Source organism: Astyanax mexicanus, chromosome 19, assembly GCF_023375975.1.
Source record: "Astyanax mexicanus isolate ESR-SI-001 chromosome 19, AstMex3_surface, whole genome shotgun sequence".
In the NCBI taxonomy this organism is placed as follows: domain Eukaryota; kingdom Metazoa; phylum Chordata; class Actinopteri; order Characiformes; family Acestrorhamphidae; genus Astyanax; species Astyanax mexicanus.
This window is the reverse complement of record NC_064426.1, coordinates 30,867,765-30,882,432: the sequence shown is the minus strand read 5'-3', so window position 1 is coordinate 30,882,432 and position 14,668 is coordinate 30,867,765. Positions and strand designations below refer to the sequence as shown.

The 14,668-nt window shown below is 37.0% G+C and overlaps 2 gene segments (V, D, J or C); both read right to left on the bottom strand.

Annotated features, from left to right (window-relative positions):
- Window positions 1–9,136: 9,136 nt before the first annotated feature.
- On the bottom strand, window positions 9,137–11,286 carry LOC125784397 (immunoglobulin lambda constant 3-like). The segment is given in 3 exon segments: window positions 9,137–9,677; window positions 11,089–11,129; window positions 11,228–11,286. Coding segments are annotated over 3 exon segments (423 nt in total).
- A 129-nt stretch (window positions 11,287–11,415) lies between these two features.
- Window positions 11,416–14,321, bottom strand: LOC125784377 (immunoglobulin lambda variable 1-44-like). The segment is given in 2 exon segments: window positions 11,416–11,768; window positions 14,164–14,321. Coding segments are annotated over 2 exon segments (444 nt in total).
- Window positions 14,322–14,668: the final 347 nt, after the last annotated feature.

The following is a 14,668-nucleotide window of genomic DNA, read 5'->3' as shown; positions in this document are numbered from 1 at the left end:
TCATTATAAAAATACATTCAACAAAACAGCACATTTAAAAAATTACTAAACATTACTAAATATGATGAAACAAAGCAATAACATGCATTTAATTTTCTCCACATATCAGATATGTATCAGTTAAATATGCAGACTGTACAATCTGCAAAGAATATATTTAAACTGATTCATATATTAATTTAAATACATTTACTGCACGTGGAACAGTCTTCTTAATCAACTGATCCTAACTTCAGTATTAAGATACAAGGTTTTAACAGTAATTATAAAAAAATGCTGAGAGATGCTGCAGCTCAAATAATCAGTATTTTAGTTATTTTCATAAATAAAATATTTATTTCTGATTTTATCATTATTTATTTTAAACTATGACTTGAGCGTGAGTGCTGAATATTGTTCTCTCATCTGTGTATCATAAAGCTCTATCATTAAACCAATAAAAAATACAGATTTCTATATTAATAACCATGAAAAATAAATTGATTCATTGTATTTTGTGGGAAGTAAAATTTTACTTCACCCACAGCTGACAGTTTAAATGGCAATTCCAATTTAATAAAGCAGTTCATTTAATTTATTCCACAATTATTCTTAGCTTAAAAAACTCTACAGAATATAAAACACACAGTAAATATTCATAAAAATACATTCAGTGATAGTAGAAGAGATTTCACATTCATATTCAATAAGTCATGATTTCTTTACAGTTAATAAAATATAAGTTAAACTAAAGTCCATTTTTTCTGGTTAAATAGAGAAATGTAATGAAATATGAGATAATCAGTGTAATGTAGATAAAGAGAAGAGTTTCTTACCAGTGACGATCAGCTTTGTTCCTGGGCCGAATACCACAGTGCTTCATTTCATATCCTCACCCGTACAAAAACCTCCTCAGTTTCAGAAGTGAAAGTAGCGGAACTGAAACGTCCTCTAGACTTCAGCTCTCTCTTCTACTGTCTATGATCAGCACTGAGTCCTTCCACATCCCATTTCAGTCTCTGTGAATTCCACATCTCTGTTCTCCTGGGATTTCTTCACACGTCCTGCTCAAGAGAACTGCACCTATTAACCCCACTTTCCTGCTGCAGCTGAGAAATGTGCTGAATGAAATGGAGAAGTGAATGTGAGCAGTGAGGAGGTTTTTGTCATGGTCTCAATCACTGTGATACGAACATGAAAGGAGAGTCATTACGTGTGCAGCAGTAATACACTGCAGAGTCTCCTACCTCCACATTACTGATTATTAACTGATAGATGATGTTTGAAGAGGCTTTAGATGTGAAGCGTGAAGACGGAAAATCGGCTCCACGATCAGTAACTGAGCCACCAGAATTAGATCTCAACACAAACTGAGGAGCTGATTGTGGAATCTGTTTATACCAGTGAACACCATTGCCTTCATGCTTTGCGATGTTACAGTCCATGCTGATGGTCTTGCCCTGCTGCTCCGTCAGAACTGAAGGGGTCTGTGTCAGAACTTTCTGTGAACTGACCCCTAAAACATAAAGCAACATTGGAGCTGATGATCATCAATATCATTTTAAACACAATCAGAAACAATCAAACCCCATCAATGTAAAGAGAGAAGCAGGAGGAGATCTCTTACATGCCAGAGCAGGGAGGAGGACACAGAGGGTGGGCAGCATGTTGTCTGTGTGATCAGCAGAGTGATGAACAGAGTGGAGGATGAAGAGAGGAGAGAGAGCTTTCATAAGGAACTGAGGGAGGAGGAGTCAGCCTGTAATCAGCCAATCATTACTCCGACTCCAACTACAATTCAGTTCTGATCTGGTTTATTTGAACAGAAATGGATAGACTATGATCAGAACAGAGGAGCTGAAATGTGGATCTCTGGAGAATTTAGCAGTGCTGTGGACTCCCAACTGGAATGCAGGTTTTCTCCAGTATATCTGGCAGCAATGTGTGGGGCTCCAGTTAGTGTAGTATCCACCTTATTTCACAACCACAACTTTAATAAACACATGAAATGAGTAATTTAATATGCTCAGTTAGAGTGAGTCATAATAACATTTAAAAGAGGAGAACTTTGCTTAAACAGCAGTGATGGAAACACAACACAGAATGATCAGAGTGTTGTGGAGCTCCATATAACTGGTTAAATGTGCTTAAGTGAAAACATCTGCCTTAAACTACATATATCTGCTCATATTCAGTGTAGGGGAAATGGCGTTGCCATGAAACTCTAGTGAAACAGATATGTAAGTGTGCTTTTCTCAAGCTTTTAGGTACCTTGCTAACATCTTAACTAATAGCAACAATAACACATGAGCCGTCTGCTTTACCAGAGCTTCATAACTTGAGTTTCCCTCCACAGAATGGTAAGAATGATTGACGTAAGAATGATTGGGTGGAGGTTTTAATGTTTTAGCATCTGCAACCATAGATACAGTTCCCCATCTTGGAAAGTGATGAACATAAGTTAAATGGTTTTCTGCTATGGTGTTCAAAAGCTAGCTACAGCTATTCTCTTAATACCTTAAATGAACATTAGCTATCATATTAATAGATCTCAATAACATTAAAGAGTCTATTGAAAAGTGAGGTTAGCGTAGCCACAGCAGTAGCTACTTCAGACTTTATTCACTGTAAATATGATATGACCATGAACCATTTAATACCAAATAATCTGAAACTGTAACAAAAAAGCAGATGAATGTCTTTAAACTCTTTATAGTGTTGATTTAGGAATAAGGTTGATATACATGAAGTATGAGCTGATATTAGCTATAATAAGGTCATGTGATAAGCGCTACATATGTTAAACATCCTGGTGTGGGTGGGGCTGTGTGGGCGGGGCTATGTTAGCAAGTTGATTGCACTCTGTAAACATACTAAGCCGTACTCTATAAAGACACAACATATGATACGGGTGGGGTAAGAGGTGCATTAAGTCCCATGAAGACTTGATCCCATTGTGTGCTCTACCTTTCATCACTGATTTTTGTGACAACATTAAAAACGTATCTGATTCTGCTGTACTCTACTTTATGAAGTTTCACTAAAATATGTGGTTTAATCTGGAAACCATAGCAAAATAGTGTAAAATGTTTAGAGATTGTACATGGCATTTAAAGTGCAGAGAGGAGAAGCTACACATTATAAATATGATTCTAAAATATTTTTAAATGATGTGCAAATGATCTTCTTCCCTTAAAACAATTGCAGAAAACATTTCACTTAATTTTTCAGATCATCTACTCTAAAGCCAAATTGCATTGAATGCAGATTTAATTCAATTAAATATATTTTTTTCCGTAAATGGTCTACATAATAATATAGAACAGCTGAAGCTGTAGCTGAATTAAACACTTCAAAAACAGCTAAACTTTCTAAAACATTGTTGTTATGTTTCCACTGTTTGAAAGCAGAAGTGAATGTGAGCAGTGAGGAGGTTTTTGTCATGATCTCAATCACTGTGATATACCCTGATTAGCAGAGTCATCCCATGTATAACAGTTATACATTGCAGAGTCTCCTACCTCCACATTACTGATGATTAACTGATAGATGATGTTTGAAGAGGCTTTAGATGTGAAGCGTAAAGATGGAAAATCAGCTCCACGATGAGTAGCTGAGCCAGCAGAATTAGATCTCAACACAAACTGAGGAGCTGATTGTGGAATCTGTTTATACCAGTGGACGCTATTGCCTTCATACTTTGCGATGTTACAGTCCATGCTGATGGTCTTGCCCTGCTGCTCCGTCAGAACTGAAGGGGTCTGTGTCAGAACTTTCTGTGAACTGACCCCTAAAACATAAAGCAACATTGGAGCTGATGATCATCAATATCATTTTAAACACAATCAGAAACAATCAAACCCCATCAATGTAAAGAGAGAAGCAGGAGGAGATCTCTTACATGCCAGAGCAGGGAGGAGGACACAGAGGGTGGGCAGCATGTTGTCTGTGTGATCAGCAGAGTGATGAACAGAGTGGAGGATGAAGAGAGGAGAGAGAGCTTTCATAAGGAACTGAGGGAGGAGGAGTCAATGTGTACTCAGCCAATCAGCTGTGAGTCTGTTCACTGTAAAGAACAGTAATCTTAATCTGTGTATCAATCATAAAATCTTTGAACATCTTGTTTGTAATCCAACCTGGTATTCCTGATATGATTATTTGTAATTCTGGAATTGCACAATGTCTCCTCATCCTCAAGGGCTAAGTGGCACAAATGAAAGTCAGACCAACAAATTAATCATCATGCAGTGAACCAAGGCAGGTATCGATCGGTTTGTGCAGCAATGAGTACAGTCCAACAAGCCTAAAGTCTTGAATACACTATACAACTTTTAGATTCAGAGTAGATTATAAACAGACTGGGTGTATTACATTACACTTAGACTATTTTTTGCTTTTTGTAGAATCTGAACCTTTATAGAGTACACACTACACACTTCCCTACATCACTTTAGAAATGATACCCTGTAAGTTCTACTCTGTGTAAAAATTAGCCTGCTTGACAAATTATATAGTTTTAAAATTATGCAGCATTTTTGTTATCTTATATTTTAAGCCTGACACACAGGCCTAAAACTAGGCTATAAAAAATACACAATGGAACACTGCTGTTATTAATTATGATGCCAATCAACGTTTATAATAATCAACCTTCAAACAACCCCAAAGTCTAGACTGTTTCAGGCTCCACCAGACAACTACAAAAGAAAAGATAATGATAAGTAACATTTCCCCTCTTTAGACTTTTGGTTGAAGAGAGCTTTAGATCACTTGCATGTAAAGAGTTGTTGCACTGCAGCCAGAAAGTTCTGTGAGCTTTTCACGTTTTGATGCATTATTTTCACGGACTTGTGTTTTATTTTTTTTAATCCAGCTTTTTTCTTACGCTTTCTGCTGAAAGTAACGATTCACGTAGGCTACTTTCACATTACCAAGCTGAAGTGGTGCAAATCAAATTTTTTAATGGTTGTGTGAACGTGCTAAAAATGATTTTTTTTCTAATCAGATTTAACAGGTCACTTATATTTGTGAATGTGAACTGTCAAGATTGCCAAATCCCATCTGAACAAAAAATCGTATTTAAGCAATTTGCCTGGTAATGGGAACGTAGCCTTACTGTTCTTTGTTGGTTATTATGCCTATGGAATTTATGATGGAAAAATGGACAAATGATCGTATTAACGCCCCCTAGAGTCTAACAACCAGCAGCAGGGGTCGCTAAAACGATCATTTATCCATGTAGTTTTGGTTATTGAGCAGGGCCTATGGCCGTAGACCAGATGGTTGTTCTGGATGTTTCCAGAACACACAGATTGCCAGTCTGTTGTTAACCCACTGTTAGTTTTTTGTTGTATATAAATGATTTCTTCAGTAATATGCATCTAGCATGATTTAATGTCTAAGGTTGGACAGTGTTATAGTGTCACTTTTGTTTTGCTAATACAGGCAAAAACAAGGCTGTTTTTGATCAGATTCAACTTTTGGCTGAAGATGCGATTTTGTGTGTAAAAGTTGAGTCTCAGCTCATCATACACTACAACACCTTCACACTCTGACTGTCAGCTCCAACTGCACCAGAGTCGACAAACTAAATTGGATGGTTCTTGATTGTAAAGACATGTGGCAGTCATATTCAGATGTAAAGGATTATGGGAATTTTAGTGAAACTGGATGGTGTAGATGGAAGAAAAGCATGCATGTATTATAACAATAAATATTATAATAAATATAAAATATTGTCCTTAATTTTCACATTGGAGTTCAGAGAAAGCTTCACCCTACATATTTTTTCTAATAAAGCTATTCATTGAAAGTTTTATATCACTGGTAATAAATGATAAGGATATCTAAAATAAACATAGGTGAGATTTTTCATTAAATAATTATTTTAGGAAATGCTTTATTTACACAGTTTAAATAATTGTAAAACTATTTCACAATTTAGCAAATAAATGTACTGTTTTTGATTGTTTGAGTTACTGGAAGACTAACATAAAGTAAAGAAATAAAAAAAATATAAATAAATTAAGCTCAGTTGACACTTTGTAGTCTAAGATTCTGTTGAAGTTGTTGTGTTTTCACTGTTTTCTGAAAGCAGAAGTGAATGTGAGCAGTGAGGAGGTTTTTGTCATGATCTCAATCACTGTGATACGTACTCACTAACAGAGCTGTCCCACACTTTACAGTAATACACTGCAGAGTCTCCTACCTCCACATTACTGATGATCAAAGTATAATCTGATTTAGATGAGTGTGTTGATGTGAATTTAGGAGAAGAGAAGCCAGATCCATATTCAACAGAGGAATATTCATGAAAATTCCTTAACACATACTGTGGAACTCCTCCTGGAACCTGTTTATAAAATCGTGGTCCACTTTTAGTAACAGTCCCCAGATTACAGTGCATAGTGGTGGTCTCTCCTTTAGTCGGTGTGAGATCAGGGGGATTCTGGGTCACCACAGTCACACCACTGACACCTGCAATAAAAGCAGCATCATGTTACATTAGTTGATGCTCACATTAGATGTAGGTGAATGCTGAGGAGCTCCAGTGTTGTGAGATCTTACATGAGAGAGCAGTGAAGAGAGTGCAGAGTGCTGGCAGCATCTTGTCAGTGTGTGATGCTCTCTGTGCTGAGTGAAGAGATGAGCAGCTTGAGGAGCAGATAAAGGAGAGAGTGCAGGGATGAGCTATAAGAGAGACAGGAGGGGGCAGAGGGAGGGGTCTCTCAACTACACTCACCATATAGGAGCATCTACACACTCTCATCATCATGTGCTACAGGATATGATAATGATTCATCTTCATATATATCTTCTATATGGAGGAATTTAATATGAAACTGATGATCATGATAATTAAATAGTGGTGTTATAATTTACACTATTACATATTTCATATTACAGTAATAATACTTATTGATTATCTTATATTAAAATTATTATTTTAATCCATTAAATGTTTGAGTCAGTTTTTCTCTCATTCTAAAATGATGATCCACAGATAAAGCTCCTCATTTGCATGAAGCTAAAATAAGCTGAGTTCTTTCAGCAGGTGTATCCTGAGTGAGAGAGGAGGTTCACACTGATTAGTGAACTGAATCATCTCTTGGGGAAATCTCCACGTCAGTGCTCCTCTCTCTGATCCTTCACTGCCCCCTACAGCCTCTCCTCTCACATTCACTTTAACACTAATCCACTACAGCAGGGGTCTCAAACTCATTTTTGCCGAGGGCCACATTGGCATATTGGCTGTCCTCTGAGGGCCAGATGTAACTTATAAATGTAATAAAATGTAACCAGATGTAATATAAAATGAATGTAATTACTCCTTAATGTTAAATAACTCTCAATATATTATTTATTCAATCAAATATTACAGTTGCATGGAAAAATGTTTGCTTGTTGCTCTATTAACATAAATCCTTTTAATTTGTCATGTTATGAAATCCAAAACCTCCATCAATCAAGAACCAAACTATTCAAGTGAATAGAAATGACGTCAAATACAAGTTATATTAACATTGATCAAAACGTTTGATACTGAAAAGAGGCTTAATAAATATAAAATATAAAATTGTGAGCTGTTAAGGACATGTGACAGATTTAGCATTTCCTCAGATTTAGCAGTTCCTCATCCAACCACTAGTCGGAGCTGCAGCAGCAGCACAAGCCCGCAGTCTTCACTGAGTCAGAGCTACAGCCCAGCCACGGGCTACAGGGCTCAGCTGAGCCAGTCTGGAGCGTTTTTACAGGTTTTAAAGTTCTTCTGTGTAGGAAATAAAGGTTTTTATCCCACTAACCGGATTATACAGCTTTCTACAGTTTCATCTTTCAGCCCAAGCAGCTAACAGCAGCAGTTCAGAGCAGCCGTCACGGAGTCACTGCTGGGATTACTACGGAGTTTAGTGGACACACCACGGCTGCAAGTTTAGACTGTTGAAGGCTACTGAAGACTATTAAAGGCTATTGGAGGTTATTCAAAGGGTTATTGGGGGCAGAAATCAGTACAGGCTGGTTAGATAAGTGATTCACGTCCTCGTCCTTTGCTGCGGTGAAACTGTGACTAGCGCTGTCACAGTGATGTTTATTAACCTCATTAAAACAGATTTTGTCAGGTATTGTCTTATAAATATTTACACAGAACTTTTATTTTATTTATTAAAGCGTTTATTTTGGTCAGTAACACTCTTCGTAACACAAAAGGCATAACGGTCTTTCGCCTTGAAGCACAGCCGTCCGTCTGCATCAACTTCTCTTTTTCTGGACATTATGGGATAAACATTTGTATGTCTCAAGTCCACCCGCGAAGTTACGCCTTCCCTCCGGCAGGGTTTCCACATCAATGACTACACTGCCGTGTAGTGGCAGTAAGCCGTAACTTCACGGGTAACACAATCGACAAGCATTGTGGGAAATGTAGTTTTTGGTCAAAGCACGCTTCTGACCTATTTATTATAGACATTAATATCTTACAAGCTCTCGCGGGCCACATAAAAGGACGTGGCGGGCCACATTTGGCCCGCGGGCCTTGTGTTTGACACATGTGCACTACAGAGTCTGTCAGTCCCATAAAACAGCAGAGGGAGAAACACTGTGTCCAATAATCTGATCAGACTTCATTAAATCAGCTCCATCATTCATTCCACCATTAGATTCAGTTGTACTGAACACAATAAAAGTGCTGTAGAATTATGAATATTTAATGAAACAGGGAGAGATGTGAAGAACAGCACAGCAGTTCAGATTCTCTCACCAACAGAACAGAATGAAATGAAAGACAAAATGAAATGAGGAGCTAAATTGAAACGATTCAAACAGAACTGAGTAAAAAGTATAAATGGAGTGGATTTAAAAGAATCTCATGAAAATAGCAAGAAAGAAAGAAATTCACCCAAATGTTCCTGAAACCCATCAAACTCTGCTCTTCCCGCACTACTGAGTAAACCTCTCTCCTGCTGAACAGTAGACTGCAGTTCACGCTTCTGCTGACGGATGGCGCTCTTCACAACCACGTTACCAAACCCCGCCCCCTCCACTTTATTACCCCCACCCTCCATACCAGCCCTTATTCATTCCCTCCTTTTAGTACAACTAACTGCACATCCATCAGTAACTCAGATATGTTCACAATCAACTCAAACAATGCACAGCAAGAGTTTTTCACTTCTGCATTTTATTCAAATCCATCAAACAACTTTATTGTAGAAGAGAAAAGATGAAGGAGTACGTAAGCAGGAGATGATCCAGTGTTTGTTGCTGGAATCAGCATTCTTTCACTACACACTAAACTACTGTTTCTATTCAGCACTGCCAAGTAAGAAGTGTACGTCTGAAGAAGAAGAAAAGAATGAAGATGAACAGATGTGATCAGGTTCAGTCCATGCATTCAGACTTCTTCATGCTTTTACTTGTAGTTTTTGAGGCAGCAGACACTTCACATGTTATGTCTTTATCTTTCTCCCACTCTGATCTCTCAATGCTCAAATAGCTGCTCAGTCTGAACTTCTTATTGGGCTGCTGCTCTGCAGAGCCAGTGCTCACTCCACTGCTGACCGCCTTTCTGTCCAGCAGCCAACGAACATCAGCATAACCAGTGGACATGTCACTGACCACACACACTAGAGTGGCTTTATTAGACTTCAGCTCTTCACTGGACGGAGGGAAGATGCTCAGAACAGGAGGAGGAACAGCAGAGTCTGATTATAGAAAGAAAGAAAGAAAACATTTATTACATTAGAAATGAAGAGAATGTGAGGATAGAATTTCACTGATAAACTCTAAAAACTCTGCATTTAAAATATGATGCCTTAAACATTTTCACAACATCAAACATTTTCCAAAAACATCATTTCAAATAAATCTTTACACCAAATTATTCCACAATTTACCAAACAATAGTTGAGTTTGTTTATCATATCTCCAGTGATGAGCTCGATTTCAGAGGGTTAAAGAGACAGTATGTGGAGATGAGTTCAGTTTAACATGAATAAAAGTTTAGTTTTTGGGACGTCAGGATAGAAAAGCTTTAAATTAAAATGTTTTATTAGAAGAAAATGGAACTTTATGACCCTTTGATGAGATGAGAATACATAAGATGAGATGAGATTGATGATTGATGATTGATGAGATGAGAAACATAAGAAAATGTATTAACATCAGAACGTTTCTATCAGAACAGTGTTTTATACACTCTGTAAATTTAATTTGGGATTTTAGTGAAATTATGAAATGTAGTTTTTCATTATTAAATTCATAAATATCTTGTTTTAATGTAATTTTAATGTAATTTTAATCATTACAAAAATAAATTCATCAAAACAGCACATTTAAAAAATTACTAAACATTACTAAATATGATGAAACAAAGCAATAACATGCATTTAACTTTCTCCACATATCAGATATGTATCAGTTAAATATGCAGACTGTACAATCTGCAGTGAATATATTTTAATTGATTCATAAATTGATTTAAATATATTTACTGCATGTGACACAGTCTTCTTATTCAACTGATCCTAACTTCAGTATTAAGATACAAGGTTTTAACAGTAATTATAAAAAAATGCTGAGAGATACTGCAGCTCAAATAATCAGTATTTTAGTTATTTTCATAAATAAAATATTTATTTCTGATTTTATCATTATTTATTTTAAACTATTACTTGAGTGTGAGTGTTGAGTATTTTTCTCTCATCTGTGTATCATAAAGCTCTATCATTAAACCAATAAAAAATACAGATTTCTATGTTAATAACCATGAAAAATAAATTGATTCATTGTATTTTGTGGGAAGTAAAATTTTACTTCAGCCACAGCTGACAGTTTAAATGTCAATTCCAATTTAATAAAGCAGTTCATTTAATTTATTCTACAATTATTCTTAGTTTAATAAACTCTACAGAATATAAAACACACAGTAAATATTCATAAAAATACATTCAGTGATAGTAGAAGAGATTTCACATTCATATTCAATAAATCATGATTTCTTTACAGTTAATAAAATATAAGTTAAACTGAAGTCCATTTTTCCTGGTTAAATAGAGAAATGTAATGAAATATAAGATAATCAGTGTAATGTAGATAAAGAGAAGAGTTTCTTACCAGTGACGATCAGCTTTGTTCCTGGGCCGAATACCACAGTGCTTCATTTCATATCCTCACCCGTACAAAAACCTCCTCAGTTTCAGAAGTGAAAGTAGCGGAACTGAAACGTCCTCTAGACTTCAGCTCTCTCTTCTACTGTCTATGATCAGCACTGAGTCCTTCCACATCCCATTTCAGTCTCTGGGAATTCCACATCTCTGTTCTCCTGGGATTTCTTCACACGTCCTGCTCAAGAGAACTGCACCTATTAACCCCACTTTCCTGCTGCAGCTGAGAAATGTGCTGAATGAAATGGAGAATTGAATGTGAGCAGTGAGGAGGTTTTTGTCATGATCTCAATCACTGTGATACGAACTCATTAGCAGAGTCATCAAATGTATAACAGTAATACACTGCAGAGTCTCCTACCTCCACATTACTGATTATTAACTGATAGATGATTTTTGAAGAGGTTTTAGATGTGAAGCTTGAAGATGGAAAATCAGCTCCATGATGAGTAGCTGAGCCCCCAGAATCAGATCTCAACACAAACTGAGGAGCTGATTGTGGAATCTGTTTATACCAGTGAACACCATTGCCTTCATACTTTGCGATGTTACAGTCCATGCTGATGGTCTTGCCCTGCTGCTCCGTCAGAACTGAAGGGGTCTGTGTCAGAACTTTCTGTGAACTGACCCCTAAAACATAAAGCAACATTGGAGCTGATGATCATCAATATCATTTTAAACACAATCAGAAACAATCAAACCCCATCAATGTAAAGAGAGAAGCAGGAGGAGATCTCTTACATGCCAGAGCAGGGAGGAGGACACAGAGGTTGGGCAGCATGTTGTCTGTGTGATCAGCAGAGTGATGAACAGAGTGGAGGATGAAGAGAGGAGAGAGAGCTTTCATAAGGAACTGAGGGGGGAGGAGTCAATCTGTAATCAGCCAATCATTACTCCAACTCCAACTAGAATTCAGTTCTGCTCTGGTTTTTTTGAACAGTAATGGAGAGACTATGATCAGAACAGAGGAGCTGAAATGTGGATCTCTGGAGAATTCAGCAGTGCTGTGGACTCCCAACGGGAATGCAGGTTTTCTCCGGTATATCTGGCAGCAATGTGTGGGGCTCCAGTTAGGGTAGTATCCACCTTATTTCACAACCACAACTTTAATAAACACATGAAATGAGTAATTTAATATGCTCAGTTAGAGTGATTCATAATAACATTTAAAAGAGGAGAACTTTGCTTAAACAGCAGTGATGGAAACACAACATAAAATGATCAGAGTTTTGTGGAGCTCCATATAACTGGTTAAATGTGCTTAAGTGAAAACATCTGCCTTAAACTACATATATCTGTACTTACCATTCAGTGTAGGGGAAACGGCTTTGCCATAAAACTCTAGTAAAACAGATATGTAAGTGTGCTTTTCTCAAGCTTTTAGTTACCTTGCTAACATCTTCAGCAACAGCACCACTAACACATGAGCCGTCTGCTTCTCCAGAGCTTCATAACTTGAGTTTCCCTCCACAGAATGGTAAGAATGATTGACGTAAGAATGATTGGGTGGATGTTTTAATGTTTTAGCATCTGCAACCATAGATACAGGTCCTCTTCTTGGAAAGTGGTGAACATAAGTTAAATGGTTTTCTGCTATGGTGTTCAAAAGCTAGCTATAGCTATCCTCTTAAATGAACCTTAAATGAACATTAGCTATCATATTAATAGCTCTTAATAGCATTAAAGAGTCTGTTGGGAAGTGAGGTTAGCGTAGCCACAGCAGTAGCTACTTCAGACTGCATTCACTGTGAATACGAAATGATCATAAACTATTTGATAAAAAATAATCTGAAACTGTAACAAAAAAGCAGATAAATCTCTTTAAACTCTTTAAAGTGGGCGTTTAGGAATAAGGTTGATATACATGTAGTATGAGCTGATATTAGCTATAATAAGGTCATGTGATAAGCGCTACATATGTTACACATCCTGGTGTGGGCGGGGCTGTGTGGGTGGGGCTATGTAAGCAAGTTGATTGCACTCTCTACACATACTAAGCCATACTCTATAAAGACACAACTTATGATACGGGTGGGTAAAAGGAGCATTAAGTCCCATGAAGACTTGATCCCATTGTTTGCTCTACCTTTCATCACTGATTTTTGTGACAACATTAAAAACGTATCTGATTCTACTGTACTTTACTTTATGAAGTTTTACTAAAATATGTGGTTTAATCTGGAAACCATAGCAAAATAGTGTAAAATGTTTAGAGACTGTACATGGCATTTAAAGTGCAGAGAGGAGAAGCTACACATTATAAATATGATTCTAAAATATTTTTAAATGATGTGCAAATGATCTTCTTCCCTTAAAACAATTGCAGAAAACATTTTACTTAATGTATTATTCAGATCAACTACTCTAAATCCAAATTGCATTGAATGCAGATTTAATTTAATTAAATATTTTTTTTTTCCGTAAATGGTCTACATAATAATATAGAACAGCTGTACCTGTAGCTGAACTAAACACTTCAAAAACAGCTAAACTTTCTAAAACATTGTTGTTATGTTTCCACTGTTTGAAAGCAGAAGTGAATGTGAGCAGTGAGGAGGTTTTTGTCATGATCTCAATCACTGTGATACACCCTGATTAGCAGAGTCATCCCATGTATAACAGTAATAAACTGCAGAGTCTCCTACCTCCACATTACTGATGATTAACTGATAGATGATGTTTGAAGAGGTTTTAGATGTGAAGCGTGAAGATGGAAAATCAGCTCCACGATGAGTAGCTGAGCCAGCAGAATTAGATCTCAACACAAACTGAGGAGCTGATTGTGGAATCTGTTTATACCAGTGAACACTATTGCCTTCATGCTTTGCGATGTTACAGTCCATGCTGATGGTCTTGCCCTGCTGCTCCGTCAGAACTGAAGGGGTCTGTGTCAGAACTTTCTGTGAACTGACCCCTAAAACATAAAGCAACATTGGAGCTGATGATCATCAATATCATTTTAAGCACAATCAGAAACAATCAAACCCCATCAATGTAAAGAGAGAAGCAGGAGGAGATCTCTTACATGCCAGAGCAGGGAGGAGGACACAGAGGGTGGGCAGCATGTTGTCTGTGTGATCAGCAGAGTGATGAACAGAGTGGAGGATGAAGAGAGGAGAGAGAGCTTTCATAAGGAACTGAGGGAGGAGGAGTCAATGTGTACTCAGCCAATCAGCTGTGAGTTTGTTCACTGTCAAGAACAGTAATCTTAATCTGTGTATCAATCATAAAATCTTTGAACATCTTGTTTGTAATCCAACCTGGTATTCCTGATATGATTATTTGTAATTCTGGAATTGCACAATGTCTCCTCATCCTCAAGGGCTAAGTGGCACAAATGAAAGTCAGACCAACAAATTAATCATCATGCAGTGAACCAAGGCAGGTATCGATCGGTTTGTGCAGCTCTGAGTACAGTCCAACAAGCCTAAAGTCTTGAATACACTATACAACTTTTAGATTCAGAGTAGATTATAAACAGACTGGGTGTATTACATTACACTTAGACTATTTTTTGCTTTTTGTAGAAT